Source organism: Gasterosteus aculeatus, chromosome 10 (assembly GCF_964276395.1).
Source record: "Gasterosteus aculeatus chromosome 10, fGasAcu3.hap1.1, whole genome shotgun sequence".
Taxonomy (NCBI): Eukaryota; Metazoa; Chordata; class Actinopteri; order Perciformes; family Gasterosteidae; genus Gasterosteus; species Gasterosteus aculeatus.
Window position 1 is genome coordinate 10,711,743 of NC_135697.1, and position 21,646 is coordinate 10,733,388.

At 47.2% G+C, this 21,646-nt stretch overlaps 1 protein-coding gene across 37 annotated transcripts in view; it reads right to left on the bottom strand.

The window, feature by feature from the left end:
- elmo1 (engulfment and cell motility 1 (ced-12 homolog, C. elegans)) overlaps window positions 1-21,646 on the bottom strand; it is a 72,361-nt gene that overhangs the window by 48,424 nt on the left and 2,291 nt on the right. For 8 of the 37 annotated variants that reach the window (XM_078081690.1, XM_078081703.1, XM_078081706.1 and 5 more), the window contains one exon: window positions 500-673. In XM_078081690.1, the coding sequence (XP_077937816.1) occupies window positions 500-577 (78 nt within the window). In that variant the 5' untranslated portion in view covers window positions 578-673. Of the gene's footprint in view, window positions 1-499; window positions 677-6,891; window positions 7,792-7,944; window positions 8,358-12,780; window positions 12,925-13,560; window positions 13,685-21,208; window positions 21,326-21,646 lie in introns of those variants that run through there. The other 29 variants (XM_078081704.1, XM_078081693.1, XM_078081701.1 and 26 more) reach the window with 17 other exon arrangements.

A 21,646-nucleotide genomic window follows, 5' to 3' on the forward strand; every position in this document is an offset into this window, starting at 1 on the left:
GTGATGTTTATTTTCACTCACAAATGAGCTCTCACTGAGTACACACAGCTCCCTGAGTACAACAGCAGAGCTACTTTAGCAATTACAGAATTCATATTAAATAATCCACACCTGATTATGTCTTCACTATTATTTTGCAGTTCTGGTTAGCTTTAAATTGAAGAACCTGCTCCGTTTTCTACCGCGGTCAATCGTCACATTGAATCTTCACAGCGGTGTCAAAGCCACGGCTGCAATGCCTATTATACCTCCGTAATTACGCCACATCCTTTGGGTACTTAGTGTAATTGTTAGGAGCAAACAAAGACGGATGATGCCGTTATCACATCCGCCTTTCCTTTCTAGACATAGACCAACCCAATTTATGTTGACAACGGCGGGTTACGGTACAAATATTGCGTTCAGACAAAGCAGGCACCTTGTTCAGTGTCACAGAGACAGAACGTGTGCTCGGCTTTGTCTTCCAAATGTGCCGATCGGTCACTCAGGACACACGTACCTGGTCGATCTCCATGAGCTTGGGGAAGGCCCCCGGCCACTCGATGGCCACCTTCACGATGTCTGCCGGCGGCGGCATGGCTGACGGGTGGGGGCGGGGCGGGGGTGGGGTGTGTTGTGTGGGTGTGTGTCTCTCGCCCCTCGGTCACGACTTCTGGAGGTAGCTCATCCAAACCTGCTGGGGGGGGGTGGAGGAAGACGAGGCACGTTAGAACATTAGACTGTTTGACTGCTTATTAGAGTTGTTTGATTGTTTTCTAATACACAAGTTTATGGTTTAACACCAGCTTTTACAAACTAAAGCACACATTCAGTCTTTTTTTTTTTCAAGAAGCTACCCAATTTAATTTGCAGTTGTTGGAACATAAAACATTTAGACGTGCTGTTGGGACTGTTAATTCCACTCAAAGTTGAACTGCTAATGAGGACACAGCAGGTGAGAGAATAGAAAAAGCCTTTTTTTTTTATTGCCTCCGTTCAGTCATTTAAAAACAGCAGAGAGACACAAACCAGCCCGACTAAAGCATCTGATTCCTTTGAGATTCTTCCACAGGAAAAAAAGGTGACTGCAGTTCCACAGATGAAGCAGCTCTGTGATGATGCAGCACTTTAGCCACCAAGAAACAGCTTTTTAAAGCAGCTTATAGAGCAGAGATGCTTCCTCTGCTTATAGGAGTGTTCCTCCCATTCAGCCCCTGAAGGTCAGCACAAAACAGCGTGTGGAAACATTTCAGTAATGTCTTCTGTGGCCAGACGAGTACATCCGTGGACATTAGCATATTGACAACATAAAACAAACAGAAATGCCAAATATGTCTTTAAAATCACCAGGAAACAGTGGCTCCTTCACATCTTTTGCCCACCAGAGAGCACGGACGACTATTCAGCTATAAAACTATATTTCAGTCCAATTCAAGTGTTTATCAAAAAGATACGTGGGTGTTTCTCGTGTTCGGGGGTCTGTTTAATCAATTATTTTCCGGCCATTCAAGTCACCCCCCCCTCCCGCCTTGGTGCTGCGATAGCGATTAAATCAGGGGCACACATTCAAATATGGGACCCGCCCCCTCCTGGGTAGCCCCTCCCGGGGTTCCGCCCCTGTGCAGAGGACTACGGTGATGTCCGACAGACAGTCGGCTTGACCTGAAGCCCCGTGGCTTTCTAAAATAAGCTCCGTAGTGGAAAAACAAGCCCCACAGGGGGGGAGCTGGGTAAAGCTACCTGGGTGTTCTTGCAGGGGGGGGTCTACTATAAGGCCATCGTGACACAGTTAAAGTGGAAAATATTTGCTACTGACTGAATAATTCAGAATTCTTCGCAGTTCTAGAGAACTTGGATCATCCTAGTTCCTATTTAGAAGCCTGTTTTCATATCTAATCTTAATCCATAATGCAATAAAACTGACTCAGGGTGACTCACAGGAGAAAACTAATGAGCAGAATAGTGCAAGTGTTGATATTGGCAGAGTGTGTGCATGAGCACAGGCGAAATAGTGAGTGATGAAACATGTTTTTTGTGTATACATCTGGAGTCCGTTTGACTCTGTACATGCAAACAGTGCTGCGTGAATATCTGTGTATTTGATGAGCATGTATTAATCTAAAGATTGTTTACGTAACGAGACTGGCCTGGCCTTATGTGTGAGTCACCCCATAATGATCCGCATAGCCTTTATTCAGTGGTCCGTTGCCATGGCAGCCGCTGCATCAATAGCTCGAGATGTGGATGCCGGTTTCTTTCCGAGGCGCGTGTCATATTCAAGTCACGTTTGTCACAACTCCCCAAATATGACGTGACTCACCCCACACCCCCACCCCGCCTTTGAATCGCTACCACTGACACATGACCAAGTGTGTTCACTGAATATTCGAGTGGTTTTGTATCATTAGTTAAATACTTTGCGAGACGGTTTCGCCTTCAGTGACGTCGAGTGCTTTCAGCTGCGCACCGCTCGGTCTCCCTGCAGCCTCATGAGGAGGAAAATGACTCGCGGCCAGCAGACTGGAAAAAGTAAGTTGGCGAATGGAAAGACCACACAGCGACCGACGGATAAAACAAAAAAATTAACATGATTGAACATATACCTGCACATCATAAACTACTTATATGTAAGTAAAATGTATTCTTAAGAAACCAGCAGCACCCTCCAGTTAATCTATGCTAGAATAGTAAGAAGACGACACATGCAGAGAATGTTTGAATGAGTGATTCATACAGTTATGTTGTGCAGGAAACGGCATGTTAGTCATCTATGCACAGGTTCAGCGACATGCAGAGGCATTCAGTTTAAGCTGCAACATCCTCCGCGGAGCAACAGCGGGTGGGGTTCGGACTTCTACATGAACCTGCCGCTCTCGAGACGGACTGTCAAAATGTCAAATCCTGTTTTTTTTACAAAAAATGTTTTACATTGAACATGTTTTACAAGTTCATGGTTGTAAACTCTTATGACTCCAAAAAAAAGAGCAAACTTAGAGTTATTATAGTTTATGAAAATTGTTTACCAATTTTAATGTTACAAAGTCAATTTCCGAGGCGTGATAGTGTGTGTATTGGTGAGAGAAGTTAAAAACAAAACAAATTTAAAAGCAAAAAAGAAGGGAAACTTGTCAAATTAAAGCCATCTCAATAAATTGACAGGCATTATATATCAGTCAATTCAATCTTATCATATCCAGAAGAACCTGGGTATCTGATGGTGGAGGAATAAATATGAAATTGCAGTGCAGAAATGCCATAGATATATTTGAGAAACCGTCAATTACCCAGCAGAGGTTTGTTGTGCTCGGTTCTCTGTTCCCACGTTGCATAATAATCATAATACAGCCATAACTGAGAGATTTCCAAAATAAGAATAACAAAATATATTTCATAAGAGCAGAGTGGTCGCTTGTTTGTGTGATAAATAAGGATATTCTCCTGACGAAGGACTTGCCTTGGTTCAGTCAAGACAGCAAGTCTGTGTGTGTGTGTGTGTGTGTGTATTTTCTGAGCACCTTGTCATTATCTTCCGAGAACTACAGATGACTCAGAGATGGACGGCCTTGAGGCTTATTGATTCGAGAGACACACACACACACACACACACACACACACACACACACACACACACACACACACACACACACACACACACACACACACACACACACACACACACACACACACACACACACACACAATAGCCACAGTAAAACCCTTAAAAATGGGGTGAAATGAGATTGGGCGACGCTGCGGTTCAACACCAGAGACGTGGGGAAAATGTTCTTCAGTGTTGAATATTGCGGTAATAATATGACCCGCAATAGTTAAACGGTTATCCAAGTGTACAGTACACAGCATTCTGCTAACATACAATAAATCTTTGTTAACTAAAAAAAAAAAAAAAAGATATTCTAAAATGTACACATTTTACTTTGACCTGAAAACTACAAACAATATATTCAATTGTAAAGTACCGTTGTCTGTGCTGCTGTCATGTGTTGACCTACTCAGCACACCATGAACTTTGATCGACATGTTTTTAATGCCATCGGCACGCGCTGCTCCGGGGGGAAAAACTTTACACGGCATCATGAGTTTTTAACACGCTGTCAAATCCCAATCTGTTGCTCTGGCATCTAAATCGCAGCCTCCTTACAGTGTAAATGAAACCGTGTTACCAGAGCTCAGCATGTGAGCGCGAGTGATTTACTGCGACCCGGTTGAGTTGAGCGCGTGTTTATTTTTCACCCCGCCGGAGGTTTAAACAAACTACCGGGGACACGGAGCTCACTCCATCTTTTTAAAACGTTCAGGATCAGGATACAGGATCCCTCTCCTCCTTTTCCACTCTTCATTCATTTTTGTCAACCACGACCGACGTCGTTTCCATTTCCAGTCGCTTTCTAGACAGATTCTGCAATCTCTTCTTTTTTTTCTCTCTGTTGGTTAATTGCACTAATGTATCCTACACGCGCTGCCAAAAGCTCAGACTGGGCCGCAGTGCAGCGATCTGTGAGTGTGTGCGCGTGAAGTTAATCCGTCTTCAAGCACTCGCCCACCTGCAGTAACCAGAGAGGCGCGAACCGGTGGGGTTGCAGCAGCCAGAAATACTCAGGATTAGCTCAGAAAGGGGTGCGAAAAAATAAAACTAAATCTCAAGTTACCCAGTGACCTGATCCGGTGCCCTGAGGTCCAAATTAAGGAACAAAGCCATCAATAAAAAGACGGGAGAAAGGGTAAGAGGAGAGGAACCGGAGAAGGCTTGGAACTTGTTGGGCAGCACAAGAGTGCCGGGTTTCGCCTCAATAATTCAGGACGTGTAAAGTGAGGGTCACATTGTCGGTGGAGGGAGGGGGAGAGAAAGAGGGTGGGGGGGGGGGGCAGCGGTGAAGGTGAGAGATGAGCATGACAGAGGAGGAGGAAAGGAGAAAGAAAGAGTATAATTTAAAGAACGGCAGACAAAGACAATATAATCTTAAAATGAACTGAGACGATAGAATGGAGAGGATGGGAGAATGTACAATAAAGATAAATATGAAAAAACAGTAGATAAAGATTAGAGGTAAGAATAAAGGAAAAGTGAGATACAACTTTTGGAGGATGAAAGTCAACTTAAAGAAAATTCAAAAGCCAAACTAGCACTCCCTTACATTAGTTAAATCAATGGATGTAGTAGTATTACACACTGCGTGGGTCAACTACTGGCAATAACTTACTACAACACGCCGTGAATGTTAATGAACAAATGACTTGTTGGGAGCAAACAATGTGCCTATTTGCTGTATTTACAACAATTTCTCTTTGCAATCCAAATTAAAAACTTCTTACGGATCTGCTGATGGAGAAAGTGGCAAACAGAGGGAGGGTGGGGAACACGAGTGTGAAGGGGAACATGATGCGAACGCAGCACGTCCCTTGCTGCCAGCGGCCCCCGGGGCCTCGTTATGGGCCCCGATGGTGGGAGAGAACATGAGGCAGCAGTTGTTCCTCTGCACACGGCGTCAATGTGACCAACCAGCACGAAGCCTTTGACGCGTTTACAAACTACGTCAGCGTTGAAATGAGACTTGAAGACGGTCACTGAATTTGGATTTCTCTCACAAGGGCTCTCTGAATCGCTTTGACACGTGGCGAGTCACACTATGCCACAAATGCTTAGCGTGGATGCGTTCCCTCCACCTGCTCCATCAGGTCAACACTTTGTTAATTCCCAAACGGATGCTGCGATCATGTTCTCTGTATCCGATTCAGATCAAAGTCTGAACTAATACATACGCATTTAGATATAGAATACATTGACATGGCTGTCAATCAATCTCAAAGACCTGACTTTTCATCAGCTAAATGGTCCAAATACTGACAGCTCTCATTGAACAAATAAAGTTCCGTTTAATAATTGATACATGTTCTGCTAGTCAAATATCACCCACATTTAAGCAGCAATTATCATGGTTTTGAGAAGATTTTATTTATAACAAACCTTTTAGAAACCTTCTATACAATCATGCTCCAATACATGCAGACGTCCGTGTGTGTGTGTGTGTGTGTGTGTGTGTGTGTGTGTGTTGGTTAACCAATGTGCTGGGTGGATTTCAAAAGAACCCCTTCTAGCTCTTCATCTGATGCTTCTACAAAGGGCCCGCCTCGCTGCAGGGCCCCGTGTGCGTGTGTGTGTGTGTGTGTGTGTGCGTGTGTGAGAGAGAGACAACCATGTTACCTAAAGAGCACCATCCTTCATCTGAGAGACGATACTAAAGGCCAGCGACATGAGTCTGAGGAGTTATTGTTGCTCCAAGTGTGACGCCTTTGCCCGCCCACGCACACACACACACACACACACACACACACACACAACAGGATGGTCGTGTTACACCCTGGAGGAGAGGTGTGTGTGTGTGACAGAAACACAAGTATGTAGTAACTAAACACCAGTCTACATTTCTGCGTTATACAATTCTGGTGGAGAGTTTCTGAACTTGTTTGATGTTTCCTTCCTCGAGCCCGGCCGCCTCATCGCTACACATCAACTAACCAAATGTGATGATTTCATATGCATAACTTTGAACTGTTTTCAACAATATATCATTTGCTTCCATCTCCCCATTTCATCTGCTTATCGATTACTTTCAGTCCACCATTTCAAACTCTTTAGCCATCAAACGGTTTCCTAACTAATTTCACAGACTTAAAAAAAGGTCAATAGGTGAATGAATTTGATATAAAAAACCAGGTCCCGCTAGCAAAACATGACAGAAAGACAAGACTAAAACTAAGCATGTGAGAAATGTCGTTGCCGAATGCTCGATCCCCCACAAACACGCACACACACACACACACACACACACATACATAGATACAGACACACACACACACACACACACACACATACATACATACATACATACATACCCAACACCCGGCTCACAGGAAGGCTGCTGCCTAGAAGACAAAGGGCTGGAAAAACAGCTTCCAATAAATTAAGCGGACGAGAGGATAGGCGGGAAGGCTGAGGTCAAGGTTCACAATTATGGCTTCGAGATCTGACGTGGAGGAAGTGCCGTGCTCTAAAAAGGGTGCAAACAGCACTTAAAAACAACAACAACGCTTCAAACGAGGACATCGATCTACATTTATCCAACTTGGTTCGACGTCTTCTCAAATGTGGAGATTGGAGTGACGACAGCAGTGCGCTGACTCGTCTCCGTGTGCCTCTTTCTGTCACAAAGCGGTTTCCCCCCCCCACAAAGTGCTGCAACAAGGAAATCCTGTCAAACGTTGGCGTCGGCAGCTCGAAAACAACCCTCCACTGCAGCCGGCAGACCTCACGCGGGCCAGCAGAGGGGACGCCGAGAAAGGCTCAGCCCAAATAGTGAGCGGGCGAGCGGGGCAAGCCCCACAAGGTGAGGTGAACAAGTGAGTCAGAAACAAGGAGTGAGGCACTTTGGACGGGATCCTGCACTCCCAGACCATCAAAACACTGGAAGGGTCGAACTCGAACGACAACGAGACACTTTCCAGAAGGCAAGAAAAAGCAGCAGCGCAAAACGAGCCCCGTAGGCACAAAACTAGTCCATGACGTTTAATGTGCAGGAACCTTATTGTCAAGAAGCTACTTCACAATGCAGCGGATTAATCCGTATTCTTTCTCTATACTTTCCATAAACCATAAATTATTTAAACCGCATTTCCATGTTCCCCTAAACAGTGAGGCCGGAACGCTCGACCGCCTTAAAACACATCCGCTCTTTGACATTTCCATTCCCCTCGGCAGGCACATGCAGTTCGCTCCTCCACATACTGCAAACGTCTAACCACAGCGTTGGTGCCCACCGGTGAGACGCTGGGGAGGAGGCAGAGCGAACGGAGCCGCACCCTGAGGCCTACTGCATCCTGTGTGCAGCGCGAAGGAAGCGCAAGAAAGAGAGAAAGACAAAAACACGGCGCGAACGCGAGAGGACTCACCCGGAAAACTCGACAAAGCAAACGGCCCCGCTTGCTCTTCTGCTGGCCCGACCCGCGTCTTCTGCAAACAACTGCTGGGAGCGGAGGAGGGGGGGGGGGGGGGGGGCGGGGGGGCTCTTTTCTTTATCAACTTTAGTCAGAGTATCTGCCCCCCCTCAGCATCATGCGCCGTACACAAAAGACCTCACCTCGGTTCGTGCAGTGCTGAGAGAGACAGAAGGAGGAAGTGGGCGTTTGTCGAGATAAGAGGAAACGGGTTTGTCGAACGAAGAAGCGGCAAAAATGTCCAGATGAGATGGCAGCGAGTAAGAAAGGGCCTGTAGACTAATCCACAGGTGGAAACTACGCACTCCGTGGCAACTAAAGATCCACTTAGTTGAGCCCACTCGCCCTCCTCCGGTGCACTGCTGTGAGAATAAACAGCTGGAGCCTCTTTGACAGGTTCGCTCCGCATTGGACACCCCCAGCCAGGACCCGTTCAACCTGGAGGAATAACGAGTCTTTACACTACAAACAAAAGATATAGACCAGATTGCCCAGATTCCAACTGACTTGTTTTCTGACAGTTTCCCCCCCTTCCCCCGATTTCCAGACTAGTTTAGCCATCGGCTGCTGGCTGTCGCATTCATTTTCACAGGCGTGGGGGGAAAAGTTGAACCACAGCTTCAATGCTTTCCCCTCAAAGCAAACTCTAACCTCGGCCGTATCTGGCGACTCTCCTGCTGTTGAAAGAAGGCGACAGAGCAGGTGATTGCACGAACGCAACGCACGCTTTCACTTCTCAAACCGCCGCTGATGCAACAGGCAGTCAGAAGAGTCCCCAACAAGCGGTTTACACGAGCTAAGAGGCCCTAAGTGCTCAGATGAAACGTTTTACTGTTCGAGGAGGGCAATGACATCTTTTCATTTCAGGCTGGGAGCTCAACAGACCGTCTGCGCACAGAGTCACACAAAAACAGATGGTTACTCCACCCATGGTCTCATAAAGGCATGCATACAGGACTCAAAGAGTAAATTAACATCTCAACACAGCGACCAGACCACAAGCTAAGAGAAACCCATCACATCCTCATCGGGTCCTGTCCCGTGCCAAGCAGAGAAAATAAGGGAAAGGAGACAAAGTCGAGCTGTCATGTGCTTTGGTCGGCCTCAACAAAGCAGACCGTGGTTCGTAGAGATCGGAGGAAGTGGAAAAAAAATGTTAAAGGACCTTTGCCAACCAAGGATTTTTTGCAGAACAGCGAGCAATATTCTTTTGTGATTTACACCGACTGTCTGTCAGGGAAGATTAAACCGTGAAGCCTCGCTGGGGACTCTGCCCGACTCCCCGTCAGAGGCTTCAATAATCTGTCTAAACTCTCATCTCCGCTGCCTGGTGAATGGCGGCCTCTGTGTTCGGTCCGCCCCACAGTCACACTGCAACCGCTCAGACTTCCCTTCTTCACCCCTTCTTATGCTTCTTGCAACGACGGAATGGAATGTCATTTGTTCTGGTTTTATAAACGGCAGAGTTGAATGATCTTTTTTTTTTTCCTTGGTCAGCAGCACATTGTAGTTTGGGGGGATTGCCGTTAACCCGACTGACTCGGCTGGTTGCTGATCCAATCAGGAGCTATTCAGCCTTAGTATGCACGGAGGGTTCTGTTGAAGCACGATTTGAAAGCAATATGAGACATAATTACTGCTACAAAACACAAAGGCTTAAGTTTGTGAAAATATGATATTACTGACTAACAAAACAGGGAATGTTACGTGCTGGTCCAGCAGTGATTTAGAGGCAATTGTTTTGTTTACAAGGCAAGAAGAAGATCAAATCAGCAGCGCAGTAAAACCAGTGTGCAGAAATGCGTGTCAAGAAAGGCAAATGTGTATATTGCCCAATAACAAAAACTCTGCCTCAGGGGATCTACAGTCTGTTTCATTCGACAGCCTCTGTCCTTTTCAACCCTCGCTGCAGGTAAAGACAAATTCCCAACATTTTCTTTAACAGGGTAAAAATGGAGGAAACCTCCGGAACAGCAACGAAAGGTGGATCCCTCTCTTCCTCAATAATGAAAATAGTTCTAAAATGAGTGTCAGCTGAAGACTCAAAGTGTTTAAATGCAGATGCCGCGTGATAATGTCAGACAGGTGTTGATGTTGTTCGCTCAATTCATTTCTCTTATTCATTTTCTTATGTTTTTCATAATATATATATATATATATATATATATTACAAACATGAATTGAATCACACTCCCAGAGAGCTTGCAGAGGACGTTGCCGGGAAAATATAAATCCACAACACCTCAGGGGGACCATCTATAATTTAAAACCCCTTTCCGAATGTATTCCACTTGAAGACGGGTAACATGCTTTACTAACTCCATTAGTAATGATCCGTGCATTTGAACATACAGCGGTCGCGTTATAAATGTTTACCGTGCACAGCCAGCTGGAACACGGCCTTGCTAAACAACACCTCGCGAGTAGGTGTACGATCACACAATGTGCTCCTTCCCAAAACAACACCGGCTCAACAGTAAACATCTATTTGGGCCTTGATCACGAAAAACAAGTGCCTCTGGCTCGCTGCTCAGTTAACATATGCTGCCTGTTACTACCGCTGTCCAAATGAAATGAGAAAAGCCATTTGCTACGTAGAGGACACAGCAGACAGACTTCCTGCTTGGAAGTCTGGCCGGGGGAGGGGGGGTTGAAATGGGTTTAACTTTAACTTTAATTATCATGGGCCATATTCAGCAGGAGATCCCTTATCATGTTGCAGTTTGGAGTCCAGATCAACATCAACAAAAATCCTTGCGTGCGCATGCTGGTCTGCAAACATGCAGAGATGACATTTTTCCATTAGTTTTCCATGTTCATGGCATAATACATCATTGTCTTGACAAAGTAATGGACAAACTGAGAACTAGAACTAAGAACAACCTTTCTCCAGGAAAGAAACCGTCTAAATGGCCACGGAGATTTTACGAGCCGTTAGCTACAGCAGCTGTTTAATTGGACCCAACACTCCTGCGTCTACGCAACTGCATGAAATGTCAAGCAGCGTCCCAGTGTTAGTTGGGTCTCACCGACATCCTCTTATTATCCACTGTGATACTTTATAAGTGATAATTGGAGTGTTCGGGCTAATGTCCCCGCTCGTCTCAGGGTAGAGTTACGCCACACGGGTCCAGGGAACCAGCGGCGGAAAAAATAAATTAAACCTGCATGGCATAAAGGAGGCGACGTACAAAAAGAAGGCCTATGCTGAATGCGCTGCTGCGATTAAACGAGAAAGCGGAAATACAAATGGAGAACCAGCGCGCCGAGGGTCCATCCAGAAGATTGTCCAGCACCAACAAGTTTCTACACCACAATTTAAGAATGAACCGAACTAACAAGATCTTACCGGCTAGTCTGACAAAGCCCAGCTACGCTAACAGCTTCATCATTACTACACAAGTGTGAGAGTAGTAATAATATTCTCACCTACTCTATGCAAGAAACACACTTCCCAAAGCTATCAATTATTTAACTGAGAATATATGGGAATAATATTACAAATGTATTATTATTATTACTTATTACAGGTCATTTAGCAGACGCTTTTATCCAAAGCGACTTACATTACACTTTAACCAATTAGGGGTTAGGTGCCTTGCTCAGGGACACTTCGACATGGAACATGGGGCAGCCTGGAATCGAACCACCAACCTTGTACTTCCCAGCACACCTTCTCTAACCCCTGCGCCACGACGACCCATTTTTATTATTAATGCATTCATTACTACATGAACAATGGATCACAACAAAGTGGTCATGTGATATTCAGTGAATATCGCTGAGGAAAATGTTTGACGGCCATGTGCCATTATCTCATCAACAGCGTTCATCTGAATTTGTATTCTAATGGATTGAGCGTTTACAGCGTCCAACATCAGATTTATAAATACGGAGAAGTGAGCGCGCAAACGTGGTGACACGCGCTCCCAAATCGGGCTCACCACTGCTCCCGGATCAATCAACTTGTGATATTTAAGTGCTCATGAAAACATTACCTCTAAAAATAAAAAATCACCCCTGTGTGTACATTTTAGTCCTCGGTACTCGCAGCTTGTGTATTGAAGAGTGTTATGTAAGGCCACCATTCCACGTGTTGTTTTTCCTTTTATTGCCTCGCTAACCGAAACACAATAGGCCGCGTGCCGTGTTCAAGCACAATCTCCTTTCTATTTAGGTTTAAAAATAACAAGCTGTCCTCCCCCATTACGCAACCCAATATCACAAAGCATCAAGGTTGCCGATGAGAGCTCAAAAACAGAAAAGAGGAGCACAATTAGGTGTTTACCCTGGAAGGCTTTTCACTGCCATCAGGGAAAAGAAGAAAAAGTGTGTGTGTGCGTTTGTGCGTTTGTGAGCCCACAGGCTGAGAGAGTCACTGACAGTGTGACCTTCTGCTCTCAGGCATCTCAGCCCAGTTCACTCCCCACAGTGTACTCTGATCCCCGTCTTGAATCCTAAAATTAATCTAGAATTTCTTCCAAACTGACGGATATTTAGAAAAAAATGATAAGTTACGAAAATACTGCCTCATTCTGTAAATAAATCTCGATTGCAACTAGGGTGGCATTAGTATCTATTTTAGTTGTGCGCATGCTGTGGTTCTTTAGGGAAGGGACGTGCGATGACACAAATACTACTGCTGCTGCCACCGCTGACGACGCCACGCCAGAAGTTTCCTCCCTTCTGCTTCTCAACCACCCGTCCCTTCTGATCTTCACCAAAAGACCTTTTATGGAGCGCAGTCGAAATGATGAGGCCGATAACTGCAGCCTATGAACCTCGAATTACCTCATTCAGCGACGTGGGTTTGGGAGATAAAAATGTCTCCTATGATATGTGCGTCCGCGGAGGACTCCTCGGTCGCTGGTCTCGCTGCCGGCCCTCCGGGGTCTTTGGTGTAATCAACTGACAGAGCCGGACCATTAGGGGGAGCTGGAAAGAAGACTAGAATGTGTCATCACAACACTAAAAACAATGGGAGTGTTTATGAAGCCGAGCACCACGCATGCTAGAGGGGATTTAACCAAACGTTTATTGTGGTATAAAAACGTACTTCAGTAGCAACACTGGTACTATTAAAGTGTTCCATAATAAATGACTCAAATATTAACTGACAGAAAAGCTCATGGTCTCTCAGAGAATAGCAACGCTTCAGGGCTGACATTTACAATAGTGTAGTATGTGCAGCTCATGATCAAAAGGTGGCCGAGCAAAAAGCCTGGAAATAATATGCAGATACGGTAGTTCTCCATATTATTAGTAGTTTTTTATGGAATGTAGTAACAGTCTGAACGCTTGTACTCCCAAATCAATATTTTATATTCATTTATTATCCTAAAACCAGGATATAGTACCATCTTATCCATAATACCACAAGACCAGATAAAGCTGGAGGAGCATTAGTGAAGACATTTCTTACTTTTGGTTCTTTTCCTTCTTTGTTGCCTAAAGCAAACACCATGAATATCAAAGGAGTGCTGAAAACTGAAGCCAGCTCAAAAGAAACACAACAAGAGTTGTGCGCCTTGTTTCCATATAGACAACAGTTTGTAAAGAATGAAAACACACCACATCAAAGGGCGATTCCTCAGGGGGGGGGGGGGTGGGGGGGGGTGCAGTTCACCCTCCATGAAACGCGCCATACTGAAAAATGTCACTCATCCTCTCCCGTATAGATTTGTGTGCGAGTGGGAATGTGTGCAGGGGACAGGGACCACACAAAAACCCTGCCGGGTCACGTGATCGAGGCGGGAATGAACAAGGGCTTTTTGGTTGGTGGGAAAGTGATGTCATGGAAACAGGTCTATAGTCCCCATTGTCCAACCGTGACGCCTGTGTGTGTGTGTGTGTGTGTGTGTGCGCTGCAGGGGGCGGAAGGAGTTGTAGCCTCAGGAGGGACGAGCACTTGCATTCTTCATTCACAAGCAGGAAAAAAACAGCCTCAGTCATAAAGTGACCTTGACTACTCCAACTGAACAGAGCGTCTCGCGCCGCCCCCTTACTCCTAGAGGGGGCATTTCAGAAGAGGCGCAACGGTGCCTTTTGCCTAAAGAGACACCAAAACTTCATGTGACGAAGCCCTCATTAGAAATACAGACGAAGTTATGAGCAGCTGCAGTTCCCACATGGTGTAACTATTCAAACTGCATTACTGCGGAGAAAATCAATGGCTCTCCTCCAGCGCGGCGTCGTAATAGGCACGTTTTACCAGCACATACTAGTCGGGCTCAGACAAAAGCCTTTGCGGAAATGAAAAAAATCCATATAATAGCAGCAGTTGGAAAGTGAAATTGCTTTACCCCGCTGAGCAAAATGTCCTTAAAATCCACTCATTCACTGTTTAACTGGCCTGCAGCATTCATTTCAGCAAGGTCAAAAACAAGTGTCTTTCAATTCGGTCATGAGTCTGGAAATAAAAAAATAAAAAAAAAGGGCTGCAATCACACTTCCTCAAAAGTGCTAAAATTACACCCCAGACGGCAGGCGGGCAAAAGCACCAGGCCAAAGGTTCTAATGGAAGATGTGCTTACACCAACACAAATGTAGACACAGGCAATGGACAGAGGACCTGAACCTCCCCTCTGCCTCCCGGCTTCTTCTTCTTCTCCTTCTTCTTCCACTAACACGGGAAGCGGTGCTCTCATCACAGCCAGCTGTGTACAGCGAAATGGATCCAGCTCTTGAGGGACCTTCCGCCCCGTAACTGGATTACGACTGTTCACGAGCATGATAACAATGGCGCATCTCTTGTTTGCTCATTCAGAAGCGAGCGGGCTGGTGCGTTGGGACGTTACTGGCCCACACACCCACGAACCCACAGAAGGAGCAGAGCACTCGGCCGGCCCGGCGTGAGCCGCGTGGATGTCCCGGAATAGAGCAGCCAGGATTATGCAAGAACAATACTGTAGCTAAAAGGCTTAGTTTCACTCCATTTTGAAAGAAAGGGGAACTTTTCTATGGCAAAGCGCGGCAAGTGCGGGGCTTAATATGTCATGGTCTCTTGGTACAAAAAACGTCCCTTTTCGAAACGTATGGTGTTCATACGACACCGTTTCGGACGACACAGTGGACGCTGGCGTATCTTCGGCTACCAACATTTCCAACGAAAGCCCAAAGTTCACCACACTTTAAGCACCGTGCTGGGGGCCACTTGTACACAAAGTTGGGATTTAATGGGTCAATTTAATGGCCAATTATTTCATTTAAAAACAACAACAATAACAACAACAATTTTCAAAGGTTTGGCCTGTGTGGCACGCATACATTATCAAAAAAAAAGAAAAATCAATGTTTGCTCTTTGACCGCCTTCTGCCCCCCCCCCCCGCTGCAGCGTTGAACACGTCATGTACATCTCTTAATGGCAACATGGTCTCCACTTCGCTCAGAGGATTACCATCGCCGCTGAAGCATGTAATAACCAAAAGGTCATCATCATAACCCAACAAACCATAATCCGCCGCTGCCTCTTTAATGGCCTTTAAAGTGTGTCAAGGCTCGAACCGCAGCACCAGTCACATTTTTAATGAACATCCCCTTCTGCAAAGTACCCGTGTGCCAGTCATTCGGCCGGGCTTTGAATGTCGTGTCACTCAATCCCCCGTTGGGTTGTGTTAGCCTAGATGGAGATGTGCGAAAAGCCCGAGAACATTTGGGATTGATCTGGCTATTTTTACATGTCCTACTTGAAGCAAATGGTTCAGATACTCACAGGAAGAAGCCAGGAGCTGAAAGGGCTCATTGAACCCCTGGAAGAAAAAAAAATTACTGGAAAGCTAAATGGTGGTAAGAGAGTGGCCACTTTAGTGTAGCGCTTTCAGAGGAAAAGAAATAAAAACACCTTTTAAGTAGGAAGGAATAAGCAGCGGAATACACCTTTTACCCATTGGTCTATTATTCAAAGGTTATTGGTTTCGTGGAGTCTACATGCAGAGAAAGATAAATGCCCATCTGGACACACAACAGACAGGTTTAATAAAAGAAAAGCCGAGTACGCCGTCTCGAGTGGCATCGCTCCCTGATAGGCTCGATGCACACGGCAGCAGGTCCTCCAGAAGGACCACAGCGCGCACAAAAATTACTCCTCTTATTAAACCACAACCCGGGAGAGAACGCAGGCGCTCCACAACACTCATTACCTAAGCAGATCGAGAACAGCCTACTGTTCAATTTCGTCTGCGCTACAATTACGTTGGCAGTGATGACTATCATCACAAGTGTAATAAGGGCTCCACCGGCGCCCTGACATTATGGAAGATGGTTACGGGCCACCTGGTGGAAATCTCCCGCCGACATCGCCCGCTCTCCACGGTATGGAGTGAACACACACACACACACACACACACACACACACACACACACACACAACACGGGAGGGAGTTTGTGTAATGCTAGACTGCGTATCTTGTCTAGGTGCTGTGAAAGAATTCCAGTCAGTCCACAGATCAGACGTCTACTCGCTGCGACGGGCACAACTGCGTGGGAACAAAGGAGCCAGTGTGGCTGTCACACTCGCTCCCCGTTACACTCACCCTTTGCTCTGCCAGCTGTCTCCTCTCCCTCCCTCCCTCCCTCCCCACTGCCCCCACTTTCCCAGCTGTGGCCACACATCAAGTGACCCTTGATTCCACACCCAGTCCCCCCCGCACATGTCTCGGGTGGCTCCAGGACCCGGAACTCCGCGTGGTGACTTGAGCGCGGCGTTAAGGAGGCACAGTGTCACAGTTCATCAGTAGCTCGCCGGTCGCTCGCAGCCACAACACACAAGAGCCTTCTCCAAACGACAAACCGCCGCCGTTATTCTAAATGTTCTGCGTTAGTCCGTCTTCCAGAGAACCGTCTGGCAGATTATTGTTATTGTCCGTTTGCTCGCTATTGTCTTTTGAGACTTTTTGGCCCAACCTACACTTCACCCACACCGCACCCTTTCACCACAACCCCACCCTGCCCCCCCGTGCCCCCTTCTCTCTGACAGATGCCCAATCTTGGGGCTCGCCCATTCATTTGCTAACCCTCTAAACGCTACCCTCAGCCCTCCCTATTATTTATTCATCCCGTGCAGCCGGCGACTTCTCTCCTTCTCTTTTTGAACCATATGCTGCAGCCGTGCCCTCCCCTCGCTGTGTGTACTCGCCGACAGGCTGCGGCCCTGCCTGTCTGGTCAGCCACGAGCCGATGCCAGCTCGGCCTCCACCCTCCACAGTGTGGTGGCTGGCCGCCGCTCAAGCGCTTTTCACCCCTCCCGCGTGCCGGGGGGGGGCGAGTTCCTTCTGAGCCGCTCGCTGAGGCTCCGTCACGTTACAGCGGAGCTCCGGGTGAGGGCTTCGCTTGAGGTACCGAGGGAAGACATGTGGCTACATGTCAGTCTATTTATGGACCGCCGGCCACAAACTTTTGCCTTTTATGGGTTAATTGCAAGTCAACCGCATTTATGTGAAAGAGAGACAGAGAAAGAGGGGACGGGGAGGGGGGGGACAACTGTGGGGGGGGGCATTCCTCAGGCCGGGCTTTCATTACTGTGGGAAAGATGTCATTGGATGATGTAATCGGTGCATAGCAGCCCACCCACCCGCCCCCTTACATCTATTCACTGAAAACATGGAAGCAGACGTCCGACATGACACGTTTGACCTGCCCCTGTAATTAATAGTGGAAAACAACCGGCAACCACGTTACATCGCTCTGTCGACGGGAAATGGATTGCTTCACGTGCAGATGTTGACAGTAAGTTGCACTGCTTCCACCTTCAGTTCCGTTCATTGACTAAAATCTACTTCTGGAACCTTTCCGCCCCAAACAAACTTTAAGACCGATCCACATCCGGTGGCCGTCCCCTGGTTTGGGAGAGCGTGATTGGTATTTCCTGTGCCTTTCTTCCACTGCACTTGTCTGGGCCCTAAATCGGTGCCAGACAAATTTGGGACACACACACACTACATGCGCACATAAAAATACAAACAGAGAGTTAAGCTTCCCCTACAGACAACAAAAGAACAGACACAGCGACAAGCCCCGAAGGCAGAATTAAACCCAGCTAGTCTGCCGCTACAATAGGCCTCTTATCTCAATAGAGAGCCGTGCTAAACCCAGCTCAGCCGAGCTCAACCCTGTTATTCTTCGTTTTTGTTTTTTTGCGGAGAATGTGATATGGGCCCAGCACCCTGACAGCGTGCGACAGCCACAGGAAATGGGAAAAGCCTGACGCGTGGCCGGCATTGGACGGCCGGGGTGAGGCGGGGTGAGACGGGGTGAGGCAGGTGGTTTGCAGATGGGGAATCTGCTCAGGCCACGAAAAAAACGGAAAAACAGAATCTTGAGAGACAACAAAAGCACTCCTCGATGTTTGGTGTCAGATGGCGGGGACAACCTGTGTCTATAGACACAACAACAGGGCCGGCAGGAGGGACGGGAAGCCAAAACAATGATAAGCGCAAACAGGAGGAGGAAACCTCAAACGGGAGGTCTGTCTTCACAACAGAAAAGGCACGTCTTCACTGCACGCCGTTAGTGTTTGAAGAGAGCCACCGGCCTCACACCTTGTTGCTGTTACTCAGCTCCCGGCGCCAAGCGGGAAAAGAGACTATCGAAGATTTGATCTGTTTTGTTTTTATGCATGTGCGAATGTCCCTTCGTGAGTCCGGGAAATTTAGAGAAACTCATTTAGAAAACCTCCTACGAGGCTTTGGTGGGCTGAAATGGAAGTCTTCCTCACGTACTGGTTCGCATCTAGTTGTTGCCCACGGAGGGGGGGGATGAAAGGCGGCGTGAGAGATGGAGAGGAGGCTGGGAAAGTGACAGCAGGATGAGAACGCCGGACGAAAGGGGATGAATGAAAGAAGGGCGCATCAGCTAGTAGAGTTGTGCGAGGGAGACTTGACGTGAGAGAGAGAGAGAGCGAGAGAGAGAGAGAGAGAGAGATATCAAAAGTGTCTACTTTCCCGAATGTCCTCCTGTGTTGTGATTTATTCCGTGACTCAGCGGCAGCCCCCACGCAAAGCAACACACCTTCAATCCAAGGCTCGCAGCTCCCCGGCCCGAGAGCCCGAGCTGGTGACCTCGGCGCGTTTACGAGAGGCCCTTCGCTCCTCCTCCATATCGTCCCTGGGAAGTCGCCGCTGCGCCACGTCAAACGCAATCGGTACAACTCGTATCGCTCCCTCCCTCTCTGCCGGGTGCGCAGAGATAGCGCTGATGTTTCTCCCCTTAATCTCAGCCTAAACATTAATTATGCAGTGCGTTTAAATACGTTGTTGCACCCCGCCCCTTCAGGCTGCCCCCGAGTCCTGCTCGCGGGACGTCTATTAAAAAAGGAACCGGCTTGCTGCAGTTAGTGGAGAGAAGCTGACAACACTCAACATTATCGAACACACACACACACAGCTGCATATTTGTCTTTGTTGTGTTTTAGCTTTACTTTTAGTCCCAGGAGGAATAAATAAAGTCTTAACAGAGTCCATTTTCGAGCAAAATACAGAAATCTGTGCAAATTGAAACTCCATAATCATTACTTGGACTGACTCCGTAAAGACAGAGAGAGAAAAGGAGATACGGGAAAGGAAAATAAAACAACTTAAGTCTGTAGATTTCTTAGAAAAGGTGAGGCGCGCCCCACCCACCCCCCAAACAACAGGCCGGTTTTATTCCTGGTCCCTCTCAGGGACCCTGCAGTCATTGGTGTGGGCTGTCCACTCTCATCACGGGACGGCGCCGTGGACGAGATCATGCTTTGCGTGTGCACCTGTGAGATGCAGCTGACCTCGGATTGGGTCCAGCTCCAACATGTGCGCGCGCACACGCACACACACACACACACACACACACACACACACACACACACACCAACCTCTTTATCATTATACACACCGTGTGGGCAATACAAAAGGAAATCTAATACCGCAAGATTTTTGTACCAAAATATGTCAAAATGGATTATTGTGACAAATTGCAGGGTGGACCGGTGCCGATTTTACTAAGATTTACACAATGACCTTTTGTGATGAATTACGACGAGTGATGTGGCTGTAACGATTAAGTGGCTGGTGCCAAACAGCTGGAACAGTCTGTTAAGTTCAGAAAAGGATATCAATTAATTGTACTGCAGAATAAAAAAAATTATAAATCAGGAAAAGATAACAGCCGATATCGTAACATATTGCATATAATTATCTATGTAAACAGAATAGTGTTCAAGCCCAACCAACCGGCCCTCAGAGCTTTCAGACTTTGCTCCGCTCACTATGGAGCAATGCAACGCTTCAGTCAACTTCATTTCACATCCGCAGCAGTGTCCTGCAGACACACCAACAGACGTTGGTGTGTGTAACATTGCTGGAGTTCCCATTAATGAGTTTGCAGCAGCGAACAGAACAACCTACTTTGGTTATTTCAGCCTCTTATTCCGCTGCCTATAAACTCAAAAAGGTTCGGCTGGATTCGATTTCTCTTCACTGCGAGCGTTATAAAAGCACAACATGAAAGGCTGCAGGGGACACGACACCTCCCCTCCGCCCTTACAATCTGGTGCACATTATAAGTCAGTGTGAGCTGAACCGTAAGCTAACAGTTCATAAACTTTCCTCGCAGAACACGGTGTGAAAACGTATTAATAACCCCGCTGCACTGTAGCGAATTGAATACACACTTTCAACTCATCACCAGCGGGGACAAAAACGTCCACCAACCAACGCAGATACCTGAAGTCAAGTGCGCTCTTTGAGCGGTGTGCAAAACTCGGGCACCTCGATTGACTCCGACGCCCCGAAGACAGGTGCACATTGACAGAACACCTCAACAACGTCAAAAGAGGAAAGAAAGAGAATAGAAAAACAAACGGATGTGTTGGAAGGAAGGAATCACGCATCGGTGCACAGATGGAACACATGACATAAACAGAGATCACGACCCATAAGGACACACACCACCCACATGGCAGAGGCAAGAATTAGGCCGCAGAGCACCTGCGTTAAACTGACCCGTTACCGGGAGATCTCTGCAGCTCAGGTGCAAACGCGGCATGAATCGTGTGCCGACGCTGACACATTCGCCCCATCCTCCTACAGCAGCTGCATACGCTGTGGTAACGCCTCCCCCCCACACACACACAACTTAAACAACAATACACAACACTCAGAGGCCGCCAATCCGCTCGTCCTCCTGGTTTAGTACCAAATGCAAAAATAACATTTAAAAAAAAAAGGTTTAGCAGGAGAGCCGTCTAACCTCTCGCTCAACATTCACAGAGGTCTGCGGCGGAGCCACAGCTGGAATGCGGCGGGCAGGGCGAGTGGCGCATCCGTTTCTGGGTCATTCAGGGCCGCTTCACTCCACATAAAGTCTAGACTTGGACAAACAAACAAAAAAAAACCCCACTCAAACTGATTCATGCGAGTGTTTGGACTCTGGGCCATTTATAGGACAGGGTGGAGGGTTGAGAGAGACACTCATGACCGCGTTGCTGCTGCACCATCACGGCACGCGTTCCTCCATCCATTTCGCTTATTTATGGCATTTTATTTATTTCACAGTTGCTTGGCTTTGAATTCAGCCCGAGGCGACGGCCGGCAAGCCGAGGGGCAGAACATGGCAGGAGCGCCTACGAGTTCTCTCTACCTCTCGCTCACCTATGCTCATCTGTCTGGCACCTCGAGCACCTGCCTG